At 52.7% G+C, this 15348-nt stretch overlaps 1 protein-coding gene across 1 annotated transcript; it reads right to left on the reverse strand.

The window, feature by feature from the left end:
- Positions 1 to 6556: 6556 nt before the first annotated feature.
- On the reverse strand, positions 6557 to 11569 carry LOC128949424 (serine/threonine-protein kinase pim-1-like). The gene is given in 8 exon segments (XM_054294285.1): positions 6557 to 6622; positions 7495 to 7618; positions 8531 to 8666; positions 8953 to 9129; positions 9337 to 9417; positions 9420 to 9705; positions 10463 to 10549; positions 11543 to 11569. Coding segments are annotated over 8 exon segments (984 nt in total).
- Positions 11570 to 15348: the final 3779 nt, after the last annotated feature.

The raw sequence follows: 15348 nt of genomic DNA on the forward strand, positions 1-15348 counted from the left end.
AGCCCATGGTCCTTGGATGAAGATGGAGCCCCACAGGTAAGACAGGCAGCTGCTACCCATGCCCTGCCCACAGACACACTGGGTCCCCTGACGCCAGGCTGGGGCTGGGCTGGGTGGCCCCACTAAGGGACACGGTGCCCGCAGGGGGCCTGGATTGTGGTGGCAGAAACATCAGTCCCACCCTGCCCTGCGCTTACCTGGGGCCATGCCAGCCCTGCCAGCCCCGGCCCAGCCCCTGGGTCCAAGCTCCCAGCCCTGCTGGGCCCAGTGCTGGCAGCTGAGTCCAGCTCTGCTGCTTCCTTTCTTCCAGGATTGATGCAGACGATGGTGCAGATGCCACGCCTTTGTAAATATGTTTGAAAGCTTCAAGTTTCTTGTAAATATGTTCACTGCCTTCAAAGATTTCTGTAAATATGTTTTGAAGATTGTTAGTCCATCGGATCCCATGTAAATATCTTCTGTACATTGTTGTTTTTACAAGGATTTTTAAAATGAAACATGTTCTGTAAATCTGAGCTTTTGCCGATCTTCAGCAAATAAATACTGTTTCTTTTTAAAACATCTCTACTTTTGTCATTCTTTTTGGTGCAGGCAGCGTTTGCACACTTGTGGGTTCCTCTTGATCCGAGTTCGCAGGGCTGGAGGTCCCTGGGGGTGCTGGCACAGCCACCCTGGGGCTGGGGGTCCTGCGCACAGTGTCTCCCACTGACACCACTGCTGGCACTGGGCACTACTGCTCTTCCTGCCCTGGTGCACAGCGCTGTCCCCAAGAGCTCAGGTGTCCCCAGCCTTCACCCAGGGGGCTCTCACAGCACTGGCCCCTGCAGCCATTCCACCAAAGCAGGCAGCAAACCTTCAGCCACCCTTCCTGCTGGAGCCACAGGGGCTCCTGGGCCCAGAGCAGGCAGCAGGCCACAGGCATGCAAAATCCACCTGCACGCTCTGAAGGCCACCACAGCCTTGGCAACTGGGCCACCTGCATCTGGGCTGCTGCAGGGGCTGATCTTTAAGGCTTGCAGCCTCCAAAGGCTCTGGCCTCTGCTTCCCAGCCTGCTCTGCACTCCCCTGAGCCTGCATTGTTCAAGAGACAAAAGCCAAGCCAGGGCATCCTCGCCATGCCCGCATTCCTGCTGCTGCCAGCGGCCAGTGGCCCCTGGGCCCCACTCGGATGACAGCTGCAGGGACAAGGCAGGCTGTGCTGGGCAGGGGGCACGGGGCTTTGGGCCCTGTAGCTGCTGCTGCTTCTGTGGAGGGGGCCATGGGCCCAACAGGGCTCCGAGCTCAGCCCCTGCCCAGGCAGCTGCCCCCAAAGCCCCACACTCCCCAAGCATCCTCATCACAGCTGCCAGGGGGAAATCCCACGGGCTTCAGGAAAGAAATTCCCCATAGTGACAAAACCAAGGTTTCCACGGGGAATGTCAGCACCAGCTGATGTTTACAGCACATTTATAAAGGTGGGTGCAGAGCAGGTGAGATCTCCAGGGCCTCTGGCAGTGCCTGCTCTGCAGGTGAGGCTCTGGGCCTGCTCCCAGTTGGACACAGCACAGGGCTCAGGCCAGCCCTCAGCCCCTCACAGCAGATCCCAAGGAGCAGGCTCAGAAAGCAGTTTCAGACCACTTGCTGCAGATATTTCAAAGGACTAAATGTCATTCAAAGAAGCCACCTTGCACATTAAGTTTTGGTGTTTTGTCATGAGAAGCCATGTAGGTGCCTCTGAATGTGCACTCAGGGAAATTCCACTGCCATCCCAAATGGAACACAAAGGACAGGCCTCTGCTTTCAGCACTACTGAGCTCCTCACCCAGCAATGATATCTCAGGAAGTAGTAGTTTTGTGGAGGTCCAGGGGCCTACAACTGGAACTGCAATACCTCAGGGCAAAGACAATGAATTAAAGTGAGACACTCCTCTGAATGCAATGGTCTTGCCCAATGGCTTTTGCAGGCTTATGGGGATTTGAAGGTGTTTACTGGTATCATGAACTTCATTTTTTCCTTATATGTACTCCACCTAGGATGTTCTCCCCTCTCTTTTCCCCTGTTGGTCCTGGGTTGCTGCATATAACACCCTCTTATCCCCCATATAAAACCATGTGTGCCCAGCCATATTTTGTCTCTGGCCCTGGAGCCTCTTCAGCACAATCCACAGTGTTTGGAGTTCCACAGAAAGACCCCTCTCTTGCCTCATTCATCAGCAGTTTAAGCAAGCCTGCTCCCAGCTCTGGAAGTGCAGGTCTCTCACAGAGGCTGGCTGTGGACATGCCACAACAAGTGGTGCCCAAACAGGGACCTTCTTTGAGAATTCCTGAGAGCGACTCCAGTGATGATCCGGCTGCGCTACCGTCACCGGACAGAAAATGCCTCGGTTCAGCTTCCGCCCTGGAGTGGGACCTGAGTTTTATCAGGGCTTGCTGAAGATAGCGTCGGAACCCTCAAGGAGCAGGAGGGCCGGCTCAGCTGGTGAAGCCCATGGGACATTTTGAAACACCTGCATCCAGAGCCGCCAGAGCAGTGAGTTGGGGAACAGCTGCCTACAGTGCAGGATCCTTGGGTGATAGTTTAGTCCTGTGGGTGAGCGACCCTGTACATCAGGAGCAGCTATGGGTAACAAATTATCCAAAGCTGAGAGGGGCATATATGTTCCAGTTAGGGAGGTTCTCCTTTCAGAGGGGAAGACTTTTACTAAGGGAAGTTGGAAGCCTTTTGTTCATTGGCTCTTTAAGGAGTTCCCAGACATTTCTGTTGATTCAGTTCTTCATGGAGCATTTTGGGACTCAGTTAGGGGAACACTCTGGCTTTTGCAAACTCAGGGGGTGGTAAGATTCACAAAATTTTTCCCAATTTTTCACATGATTTATGAAGTTTTCTCAAGGGTTCAAAGTTCTAATATTCAACCCAGAATTTGTGCTCTGCCCCCAGCATTCCTGAACCCACTGACACCAAGATTAGGATGAGAGACAGAAACTGCTCCAAAGCACAGATGAGCCACCTGCTGTCTGCCATCTCCCCTCCTTCTCTACCTTCTGCCCAGGTCTGTACTGAACACATCGGCCTGGATTCTACCCTAACCCATTCTCCAGTAACTCTTCTCCCTGTATGCCCTTCAGATAGCTCACAAAATCCAGTCCCTCCACTGGCACGGGATGCCAATGTCAAAATCCCTCCCACCCCCGGCTGTCTCATTGGGTCATCCCCCATGTGAAAAATGCATATATTTTATGATTGGCTTTTCGCAAATATTAAAATGAATATTATACATATTGTGTTAGAAAGCAATGCTGTATTAATTTTCTTAAGTACTGTGTTAAATATAGTTTTAGTTTATAAAATTTGCTAAAATAGAAACTATGCTATGTAAGATGCTTTGTTTAAAAGAAAGGACTTGCAGCAAGATAGCAGCCACAGGACACCTAGATCTTTCAGAGAAAAAGAATTTATTGCCTTCTTATCAGAAAAAACGAACTTCTTCCTGCCTCGAATGTGCTATTAGGATTAGAGGGAAGAAGTTGACACTGACCAGACAGAATGCTGTGTTTGAATAGAATTTATGCATCATGTATGAAGTGCATGAATATGTAACCGGCTATTGTTTTTAAGGGTTAATGCTTTGTTAACGGGTGTCCTTTTTCGGGCTCGTGATGCCCAGAAAATGTACCCGGACATCCGTAAGTCTTTGTTTTTATTGCCTCATATTGTCCAAATTCAATTTGTCCAAATTGTTATTACTCTAATTGTGTTACTATTTTTATAACCATTTTATTACTATTAAACTTTAAAATTGTAAAAACAAATGATTGGCGTTTTTTACAGTGAAAAACACGTTCACTCTCCTGTTAAAATGTACAAAGTTTAATAATGGACAATGGGAGACCAGGACCATGGAGCAAAGGTTATTATGGCCGGGTGCATCTTGGCACTCAGCCAAGAGCACCCTGTTACCTTCGGGGATCCCCCTGAAATACCTTTCCCTTACATATGCCTGTTGCATATTCACAGACCCTCATGCATATCCATAAACTACTTTACATATTCCAGGAAAGATTTTACATGGCCCCTCTTGGGTCTGCCTTTTCAGAGCATGTGTGTTTCTTGGCTGTGGTTTTGGCTCCTTCTCTTTATCACCGCCAGTTTTTGGGCCTTGGTCCACTCTGCCTTCAGACGGGGAGTGCTGATAGTTGGCAGATCTGTACAGGTGTCCTCATCCTGTGTGCATTGGATGTGATCCCATCCAAGTAGGCAGTTTAACACAAGCAGCTATTCCACTGAGCTTAATTAACAACAGAAATAAAAACTGTATCTTTACAACAAAGTTACTTTAACACCACACATATAAAATCCGTTTTAATATTTGCAAAAAGCGAATGTTTTAATATGTATCTTTAACATTGCCCATATCTTTCCTTACCCTTTGGTTCTCCTGAGTGCAGCAAGGAGCGGGAACTGCCAGCACGGCACGGAGTTGCTGCTGTCTCTCCATCACCCCGTGTCCCTCTCCCGTAAGAACCTGAATGAGAGATGTGGGACTCGAGGCAGCTCTTCAAAATACAGTTTATTGGATCCAAGATGTCACAGCAGTCCAGGGTTGTGGGTGGCAGTGCCTGTGCCTACAGCTGTCAGCTCCAGCTGCACACAAGCCTGGAGACCCTTTAGCTTTGGTTACAGTGCATTATATACTCTTCTTTGCTGAGCATCTTCACACAGAAGAATCGATCTATACCTTTAGTTTTACCTATAGCCTATCATAACTCCTGTAATTACCATATTGATGTTACTATTCTCCAATCACTAAAAGTTAGTATGTGTGTCTCCCTGCCTGTCCTGAGAAGCCCTGATTCCCTGGAGAGCACTGCTTTTGACCTTTGTCCATGGAGAAAAATTCCAAGGCTTTGGGATGAACTGGAATCTACGAGTGTGTGAAATAGATAGTAGTGTAGTTTATCACAGGGTGAAAAACCGAGAGCTTTGGGATTTTAGTATGAGGGTGAACAGAAGACAGGATGGAGGATTTTGGGCATTGTCTGATCTCCTTGTCCTTCATCTACTCCATTTTCTGCTGTGTTGGGAGCACAGAGTGATTGGTTGGAAAGAGCTGCAATGCAGATGATGAGTGGCAGACAAAGAATTAGTTACTGGCTGAAAGGTAGAAATAAAATGCATTCTAAGATTTAATTGGACAAAATCATTTTAAAAGACCTTGAACCTGTGTGTCTTGTGACTTTTGGTGCCTTCTCTTTGTACACTAAGTCTGGTGTGCAGCTGGCATGCTGAACTGTTGATAAGAGAAAAATAAACAACAACCTAAAGACCAAAAAAACCAAAAGTCCCGTTCGTTTCTCAGTCCTGGCACAGAACTTTTTAGGGGTGTCCCCATCAGTGGATTCTCGGGGGGGTTTCACACCTCCATCCCTCCCCCCCTTCCTGCCCCACTGCTCAGCCCCCTCCAAGCCCTGCACCCGGGGCCCTCTCCGCTTCACAAAAGGACCCAAAATTATCCCAAATCCACCCAAAATTACCTCAGAGCCCATCCTGAGGAGCTCTGGGGGAATTTTAGGGGGGTTTTGAGAGAATCTGGGGAGATTTTGGCTGGGTTTGAATCCTACGTCAAATTTGTTGTCCAGAAGGTACCAAAACCATCCAAAATCCACCCAGAATCGACCCAAAATTACCAGAAATTAACCCAAAATTATGTCCAAATCTATCCTGAGGAGGTTTGGGGAAGACTTGGAGGGATTTTAGGGGAATTTTAGGGGCAATTTTGGGTGGGTTTGAATCCTACGCCCACTTCGGCATCCACAAGGTACCAAAATCACCCAAAATTACCTGAAATTAACTCAAAAATTCATCCTGAGGGGGTTGGGGGGAGGTTTGGGGCAGGGGGGTGGGAGTTGAAGAGATTTGGGGGTTTTGGGGGGGATTTTAGGGGTGTTTTTGGTAGTCATCATCATGCAAAACACAACACGCCATGCCAAAGGCAAGACCAAACCCTAAGGACTGTGCCCCTCGTGAAGAGGAGATCAAAGAACTGCACCCCTTCTAGGAAGGAGATCAAAAGCCAGAGGAGATTGAGCTATTAACTAAGCAAAAATGTATTCATTTCATCAAGTATCATAATTTCTGTTACTTTATCCTTTGTGATTAGGTCTGGAATGCTTTTCTATTCCTTGTTAATTTAGATGAATAATATTCATTTTGGTTTTGTAAACGATTAAGTCATATTCCTGATGTTATATATGGGGTCCCATATGTCTAATTTAATAAACCAGAAACTTAAAATTTAGCAGCAGTTTTACTGAGATAAAATAATACAATCAAATAGAATCCAGTAGTTACAAAAAGAAATTTGGCAGTGGTTCAGATAAAGCATAAGCAAAACCAATCGATCGGGGTATGGGGATGGCTTCCAACCCTGCCTCACATGCAAAAGGCAAAAGGATCCAAACACAACTTATATACTGTGTGCTAATACATATTCATCAATATTTTCCTGTAAATCTCCTCCTATTTCCAATTCCTGAAATCTGCATCACCACACACACACAGCGCATGCTCCCCCTGGGGCTAAGGGGGCTTCTGGCTCTTTGGTGCTCTTCTTGGAGGAAGGCCGACAGTCTTCCTCACTGTCCTCTGAATAACCTGACAGGTTGTGCCTGTGCCCCAAATCCTGTGTTATGTAAGTGAGCACTATGCTCCAATTAAGCCTCATTATTTTATAGATAAGAGCACTATTTTAGACTCTCTGTCTGGAATTGTCCCAGCGTTATTCATGTCACGGCCGATCCTGTCCTAGGAGTTGTCTTAACTTTGTCTTGATGCCAATTCTGACTTGGAAGGCTTCCTAAATTTTGCTCATCAAGGCCATTCCAATCTCCTGTATCCTGTTTCCCACAGGTATCATCTACAAAGAAACTCATTTGTTTCATAACATTAATCACATATACCTTTCCAATTATTTTCCAAAAATATTGAAATAATTACAATTTTGTTAGAACTAATCACATCCATTTATCACAGGAGGCCAAAGCTTGGAAAAGGATGAAAGAAATGCTCCGAGGATGACGATGACAAAAAAATCCCAATTTATTTTTGACAGCAAATGAACACCGGCTGCCCTCCAGCCCTCCCAGCCTGGCAGGCTGAGCGGGGCCGTTCCCATGGCATGAGGTGCTGGCAGCCTGCGGAGAGAAACCAGAGAGCCACGGTCAGTCGCAGCAGGCTCCTGTGCCCCTGTCCCATCATGGCTGTGCCTGGGCCAGGCTGCTGGCTGTGCTCAGAGCCCAAACCTCCCGACCCATTCTCTGTTTTTAGAGAAGGGCAGCGGGGCAGGCCACATTCCACCTCCTCTGCTTAATCACGGCACAGCAACCTCCTCAGCAGCTGCAGGAGCGGGATGCCCGTGTGCCCGCTGCCGCCTGCCCGGATCCCTTCTGCCAGCCCAGCTGTGGAGCCGGGTGCCCACCTCTGGAGAGCTGCTGCCAGGGGAGGAGCCCATCCCGCACCAGGTCCTCGTCCTTCTGGAAGGGGCTGTCCCCGCAGACCGTGGCCCCTGGGGCAGCGCTGGCACTGGACGCGCTCCACAGACGCTGCAGGTGCTTCCCCATCTGGGCACCAGGTGTAATCCTCCTGGGAAAAACAAAGAACAATTGCATGGAAGTCAATTCAAAACGAGACCTGGAAACAAGAAAAAGTACAAAGCCTGTCACTATTTCACGGGCCTGAGTGGTCTGACCACTCCATGGGAGAATTAAATCTGTCCACGGGTGGGGAAAATCCACACCTTTCCCACCCATAAAGCTGGGGCACGGCTTCGGAACCCATCCCCTGTGCCGCCCCCCATCCACATGGATGGATGCTCCTGTCAGGCTGGCTGCCCTTGCCTCAGCCCGTGCCAGGCTGGCTGGCAGAAGCTGTCAACAAGGCCAGGAGCCGGCTCCCCTTCCACAATATTGGTCCCGTGTCCCGCCAAAAAGCAGCTTGGCTGCCGGCGGGAAAATTAATATTCCCCAGCGCCGCCAAGCAGGGAACCTCCGGCATGTGGCCAGGCAGAGCCCTGCCCTGCCTGGAAGCACCAGCATCCCCCCGCCCCTGCGCCGGCTGGGGACTCATCTTGATTGCATCGGGGTGCAAAGCATGTCCTCCAGGCAGGGGCCGCAGCCAAAGCCACTGGGCTCTGCCCCACCAGCGGCCAGCTCCAGGATGGTGTTCCCAGCTCCAGGATGGTGTTCCCAGCTCCACGTCCTGCTCTAGAAGAACACGCCAGCTGTGCCTCAGCTTGTGGGGACATCACAATGCCATTGAGCTGCAGGGGAACGTTTCCCCTGTCCCAGTCCGTGGCACCTTCACCGCACTGCCACCACTTCTCCAATGGGACAGGCAGCACGGAGCAGTTCCCTCCACAGCTCGTGGGGACCAGCGGAAGCATCTCCTTGGCTGCACTCTCTCCTCCGCGCCGCGGCTGCAGGGAAACGCTCCGGGGTTTTCTTCCAGCGCCATGAGTCATGTGCCGCTGCTACTTGCTGGGCTCCTGGATCCTACTGTGCACAGGGATGCATCTCTGCTGTCTCCTGGTACAGGCAGGGCTCCTGCAGCCAAGAATGCTCAAAAAGGTCCTCCAGTGATGGCCTGTCTGTGAGGCCCATGCAGATACACCACCTGATGAGGTGCTGGCCCTCTGCGGAGAGAAACCAGAAACCGCCGCTCAGCGGGACAAGGCTCCTGTCCATGCTCTCCCACATTCCACAGTGCCCAGGACACACCAGGAGTGCTCAGAGCTGCACCCAAAAGCTTTCTATCGATCCTCTCTTGCGGAGGACACCAGCACAGAGGCACAGGTGCCATCTCCTCCAGCTAAGCCCATGAGATCCACCTCCTCACCAGCTGCAAGAGCAGGACACTTATGTGCCAGCTGCCCCTCCCAACCCCGTTCTTCCCCTCGTGCCTTGAAGGCACATCCCCACCTTGAGACACCCGTGGCGGGAAGAAGAGCTGGCCCCGGACAATGTCCTCGTTGGTGGGGAAAGGAAGGTGCCCTCAGACCAGCTCATAGAGCAGGATACCCAGGGGCCAGAGGGTGGCTGGCTGGCCATGGGAGCAGCCAAAAAGGATCCACTCCGGTGGGCTGTACTCCGGCGTTCCTATGGGACACGGGGGCAGCTCATCAGGCCCATGCTGCTCCCTCCCTCCCAGCCAGCTCCCGTTCCACAACAGCCAGCCCCTGCCCTGCCAAAAAGCAACTTGGCTGCAGCTGGCTGAAGAAGGATTCCCCCTCCTTCCCTCCCTCCTTCCCTCCCTCTTCCAGCAAAGGGGGAACCTCTGCTGCCCGGCTGGGGCTTTGGGCTCACCTGACATCCGGGTGTAGAACGTGTCCTGGAGGATCGTGCTGCAGCCAAAGTTGATGAGCTTTGCCTCACCTGTAGCCAGGTGACGAGGAGGTTCTCAGCCTTGATGTGGCAGTGCAGGACGCCGCACCTGCTGCAGCGCCGCACGGCCTCCGGCACCTGGCGGAGCAGACCCCACGCGACGGGCTCCGTCAGGAACCGCCGCTTGTGCAGGAAGTACCAGAGGTCCTGACAGCACTGTGGACGCTCCATGAGCAGCACGAAGCCCTCGGGCACCTCGAACTGGTCCAGGAGCTGCACGATGCCGCGGAAGCCAGGCTGCGACACCTTCCACAGCAGCGCCGGTTCCAGGGGCAAAAGGGCGCCCTTGCGCTGCGGGGGTGCTGGGATTCATAAAATTAGAGGGTTTTTAGAAAAGTGGTTAAAAAGGCAGGCTTTTGACAGTAGAATTGTGAACATTGCTAATACAGCAAAAAGTTTTCTAAGCAGTAGAGCAGACGTGAGAAATAGCACAATAGACTTCTGTAATCTGTCTTTATAGATTGCAACAAGGTTATTTAATGGATATCTTTAGAAGGTTAGTATGAATGAGTCTCTGTGCTTTGTCTCTCATGAATGAGCTATTGTGTTAACTACCATTACGTGTGTTTCATATGATTGGATAGAATTTTTGTCAATATGTTTTGCTCTATGTGTCATTAGCTGAAACCTAGGCTGAGATGGCTTTATGCTGTGCTGTAATGTAACACCCCCTTGGCATTTCCTTTGGATCAGAGAGCTGTTAACATAATCTGTCTCCATTGTCCTAACAATGTACTGAGACTGATGTGTTGAATAAATAGCTCACGACACTGGTTCGGATGCCCCATCTCATTCATGAATGTATATAGTGGCCAGTGGCACGGGGGGGACCGCGATGCCGCCAGCGGGGCCGATGCTGCGCCGTGCCTCGGGCAGCCCCTGCCCGGCCCCGCCGCGGCTTGCCATGGCCCGGCCCGGGGCACTGCGCAGCCCCCGCTCACTCCACGCTCGCTGCCCTCACAGCGTTCCGGCTGCCGCCCTGCTGGGCCTCACCTCAGCCCCGCCCGGCATGCCCCGCCGGCTCCTCCCGCTGGCCCTGCTCACTCACCAGCCGCGCCCACTCCGAGATGCGCTCCCGGGACACTCGCTTGATGGCCACCTGCGAGCCAAGGCCAGCGGCGGACTTAAGATCACGCTTTGGTAAGAGTGTATAAGCGGGAGAACACGCAGAATAAAAAAACCCTTTTTCTTCTTGGACCCTGATCACGTGTGTATGTCACGTCCGGCCTAATGGTGACAGTTGCCCCATCTCTGGGTCAAGAAACAAGTATTGTCTGAGTGGTAACTTGTCAACAAACTGAGAAAGAAATTAGTACCTGGGCATGCAGATTTCTGAAGGGAGGAAAGAAAAGCGTTGACAAGAATAAGCCTGAGTTTTAAATGCCTGAAACACTCAAAAATAACATGTTTTGGGATATTGTACCATATGTTACACAGAGTTCAAGCAAACCACAACTCATTAGTATCTGGACTTCATTGCCCACTATACTTAGAAATGTTGCTTGAAGGCACTTTGTGTCAAAGATCCAGTTCCTGTAGGTCACTGAAGATGTAGATCAAAATCCTACCAAACATCCATGTCCAAACCAGCAAGAGTGAGACTTTTGTCCTTGGCAGTAGTTCCCAGGTGCTCCTGGAAATCCCCAGGCTTAGACACAAAGATGTGTATTCAACAGAGGGAGAGAAGCATCATGCTTAGTTCTAACTGCGATCTTTGCTAGCAGATCTTACTAGCAGGTAATAAATTCCATTTGTTCTGTTCTTAGCCAGAGCCAAGGTGGGAATCAAAGTCTAGATCACAGGAGAAGATCACAGGAGTCTCAGCTTTTCCAGAAGAGGAAAAATACAAAAATACAAAGGATAGTAAATTTGTGTTGGGTTTACAGGGTTTTTTACAGATCGACAGACAAGTGATGAAGCTTAAAAGATGACAGCAAAGGAAAATCAACAGATATGCTGAAACTGAGTGAAGAGGAAGGAGACTTCAAATTCACTGAAAAGCTGCACAGAAAGCTTCTCTACTTTTTGCAGCTGCTTCAAGTTTGAAATGACAAACTCTAGCAGCACTTCCAACTTCTTTTTATTAATTCTACAATAAAGACAATCCAAACTGTGTACTCCTGCTTACAGTATGAAGTAAAGCACAGGAAGCCATTAGAGTAAGAAAAATTGTGTTTAGAAGGCTGAGGCAGCCTTAGGGGTAGGAGGAATGGGGAGGCGTGGAAATCAGGCCCGTGGGCACCATTCAAGGAGCATCCAGGCCCTGAGCAGTCCCTCACAGTGGCTATCCCAGCAGATGGAGTCCAAATGGAGCCCCAGCTGGGTGGGAAAAGTGCCGGGCTGGTGAGCCGTGGTTAGCAGGGGCTCCTCCATTAAATTGCTCCCTGACAGGTGTGATATGCTGTGGGTGTGTGCCCAACAGCTGGCAACAGCAGGCTGGCCCAGATGTGGGAAAAGGCCAAGGAGGCAGCAGAGTGGGAATGGGGCTCTGCAGGAGGCCCTGGTGGTTGCATACACCCGTGGGGGATGAAGCTGGCCCAGATGAGCCCTGGGGCTCTGGGCTGAAAAGTGGGGAAAAGAGAAACAGGGAGGAAGGGCCAGATGCTGCTGTGAGAATGCCATTCCATACCACAGGTGACATAGTGAGAGGAGGGTGGGAACCAAATGGTGATTGCTGCTGATCACCCTGACATCTTCAAGACAAGAGGCCCAGAAAGGACTTCACATCTGCCTCCTAGTGTTGTCCTGAATGTGAGCTCATCTCCTGGCATTCATTACCCGGAAGCCTCACAGCTTCCCACGGGCATTCCATGTTACGGATATGAACGAGGCCAAACTTTCTCCAGAGAAAGAGGTTCTCGTTTATTAAAATAGCTACAAGGAACGGAGTGCCCAGGATAAGCCCAGGCACTCACACAGCAAGCCAAAAACGAAAACAGTGCGCTCACCCCAAGTGCACTGGGTTCTCCCAAACAACAAGTACCCTAAAAGAAGAAGAACCCTAACCCAAATGAACTCCCCACATTTATACTCCCCTTGAGTCCAGGATTGGTGCATTTTGGATCCTCATGATGATTGGTCCACTTCCAGGCTTCTCATTGGTCTTTACCGCTGCTCATTCTGGACCAATCGTTTCTGCAGGGCTTCGAATGATTGGTCAGATCTTTCATCCAATCTCTCTTCGACCTTTCCTTGCCCCATCAGACCCCTGTTTCACCAAACCCTGGACCCTTCTAGCACATTCTTATAAGCCCCCCCCCCTTTAACATAATACAAATAATATAACATAATTAATACAATATAATTGAACTATATCCTATTTTAACTTAATTTAACTTTTACCTATAACATTCCACACTTCAGGTAAGCAAAGCTGCTTACCTCACTATGTTCTTTGGGCCTCTGAAAGGGACTGTCCACTCAGCTACAGCCTGGCAAGGAAGGAAGTCTTACAACACTCTGGATATTTTAGACTTTTATTGGCACTCGGGCTGAAACAAAGTATCCCCTCACTACTTCTCCATCTTCATCCTTCTGTCCTGCAGGTGGCCTCTTCAGGCTGACAGCTTGGAGCGCCTGCAGGCTCCAGTTGGGCTGCAGCCCAGCTTTTCCTCTCACAGCTTCATTCTTATTATGACAGTTCTTTCATTTCTACTTAAAAGCTTCCCTAAATTAACAACACTCTATTCTAAGCTAAACAATCTTTTATTATCTAAGCTATCTATGTTCCATAATCCTTAAAAGTTGATCCCTGTATTTCCTAAATTCCTCCTACAGGGGAGATGCATGGCAACAGTGCGAGGAGGTGAGCAGGGGGGCACAGGGCATCTATGCCTGCACCTTCCAGCCCAAGGCTGGCAGTGCCATCTCTGTCCTGGTGAATGTCACCAGGACCCACATGCTGCCCACACTCAGCTACTTCAAGGAGCCCTTTCGGCTGCACCAGGCCGGTGAGTCCCAGTGCCACCACAGCCCCTGCCTGGCTCACAGGGGACACAGTGTCCTGTGTCCCGTTTCACAGGAGCGACAAATGCCTATCCCCAACACCAGCAGTGCTCACAGATGCCCCACAGCTTGTGCAGGCAACAGTGTCGCTGGGCCGGCTGAGCCTGCAGTGGCTGCCGCCCCTGGAGCTGCTGGCAGAGCAGCTGGACTACCAGGTCCGCTATGCCATGGAGAACAGCCATGACTGGAAGGTAAGGCCTGCCCAGGATACCCCGAGCAGCGCTGCCCCCCTCCGCTGCTGACACGTGGCAGGTGCGGGGTCGGGCCAAGCGGGACCCGCCCCTTGGTGCCAGCCCACAGCAGCCATGCTCCAGCTCGGCTCTGCCCCGCAGGTCCTGCAGGTTCCCCGAGCAGCGAGGAAAGAGGTCCTGGACCTGCGGCCAGGCTCCCGCTACCCTGCGCAGGTGCGGGCCCAGCCCAGCGGGCCGTGGTACCGGGGCAGCTGGAGCGCCGGGTCCAAACCCGTTGTGGTTGATGCCGTGGCCAATGCAGGTAAGGGGCAGGGCTGGAGGCTGCGGCCGCAGGAGCCACACGGCTGACGGCAAGAGGCGGAGAGTGCTGGAAATGGGGAAGGGAGCACGGGGCAGGGGGCTGCGAGGGGCTCAGAGATGGTGGGTCTGGGAAGGGCTACAGTTCCGGCGTTCGTCCACCGATGCAGGCTGGCTCATCCCCAGTGTTACAGTGGTGCCGCTGCTCTTCTCAGCAGTGCTCCTGGGGCTGCGCTGCACCTTCCCCTCCCTCTACAGATAAAGGGCTGTACCGGGGGCAGGCGGGGAGGTCCAGCACCAAGCCTGGGCACCTTGCACGGGGCATTAGGGCACCTCAAGTCTGAGGGTAAATTCGATGCCCCTTCCTCCGTACCCAGCAATGTGAAGCAGAAACTCTGGCCGCCCGTTTCTGACCTGCACCATGCTCTGGGCAGCTTCCTCCAGGAAAGCAGCAAGCACGGCCAGGTGAGTGGATGGGCAGGGCGGCTCAGCTGCTCCCGGGGGCAGCTCGAAGGGCAGCCCCTACCCCGTCCACTCCGTGTTTCCCCCCAGGCCAGCGCCTTCAACAAGCAGCCGCCGGAGGAGGCCGTCCTGCCCTGCCTGCTGGAGGTGCTGCCTGGTCCGCGGCGTGAGGCGGGCCCGCCGCCGGAGCACGCCGGGGGCCGCCTGTCCAGCACCGACATCGCCAGCCAGTCCTACCTGCTCATGAGTGGCTGGGAGCCGCGGGCAGCCACGACCGCCTGCACCCCGCCATAAACTCCTGCTCCCCCCAAGCCCCCGCCTGGTCCCTCCTGCGCCGCCCCGCCCCCGGCCCGGATCGCCCCGCCCCAGCAAGAACGCCCCGCCCTGGTCCCGCCCCGGTCCCGCCCCTGGTCCCGCCCCCTCACTGCACGCGCGGAGCGCCCTGCCCCGTCCCGCGGCTCAGCCAATCGCGTTGCGTCGCGCGGCCGTCGCCGGGCAGCGCGCAGCCGTTGGGTGTGAAGCGGCCAGTGGGGCCCCGTCCGCCCGCCGTTTAAAATGCTGTGGGGCGGGCGAGCGGCGGCGGCGCCGCGGAGGTGAGTGTGCCACAGGGACGGAGAGGCGGCCTGGAGGCGCAGTCCCGAGCGGGGAGGCTGTGGTGAGGCGGGCAGGGGAAGGGAGAATGTCGCTTATCGGAGGGAGCCCCAAAGAGCGGCTGGAAGGGATGCCGGCTGATCAAGGACCCCCGAGGAGCGGAGGGAGGGCGTATCGGCTGATGGAGTGTCCCAAGGAGCGGCTGGGGAGAGTGGGGGTGTCTGTTGGTGAGGAGGAGCGGCCGGAGCGGTTGCACAGTCCGGTGGTGGGGAGGCCGGCGGGGCCTGTCGGAGTAGGCTCAGCCCGGCCGGTGGGCACGGCTAACGCCGCCCGCCCGCAGGACCATGGCGCAGTTCCTGTTCGAGGCGGACGTGCACGGGCTGCTGAA

This window comes from Melozone crissalis, unplaced genomic scaffold, assembly GCF_028551555.1.
Source record: "Melozone crissalis strain CALT ecotype California unplaced genomic scaffold, PUWL_Pcris_2 ptg000231l_1, whole genome shotgun sequence".
NCBI classification, from domain to species: domain Eukaryota; kingdom Metazoa; phylum Chordata; class Aves; order Passeriformes; family Passerellidae; genus Melozone; species Melozone crissalis.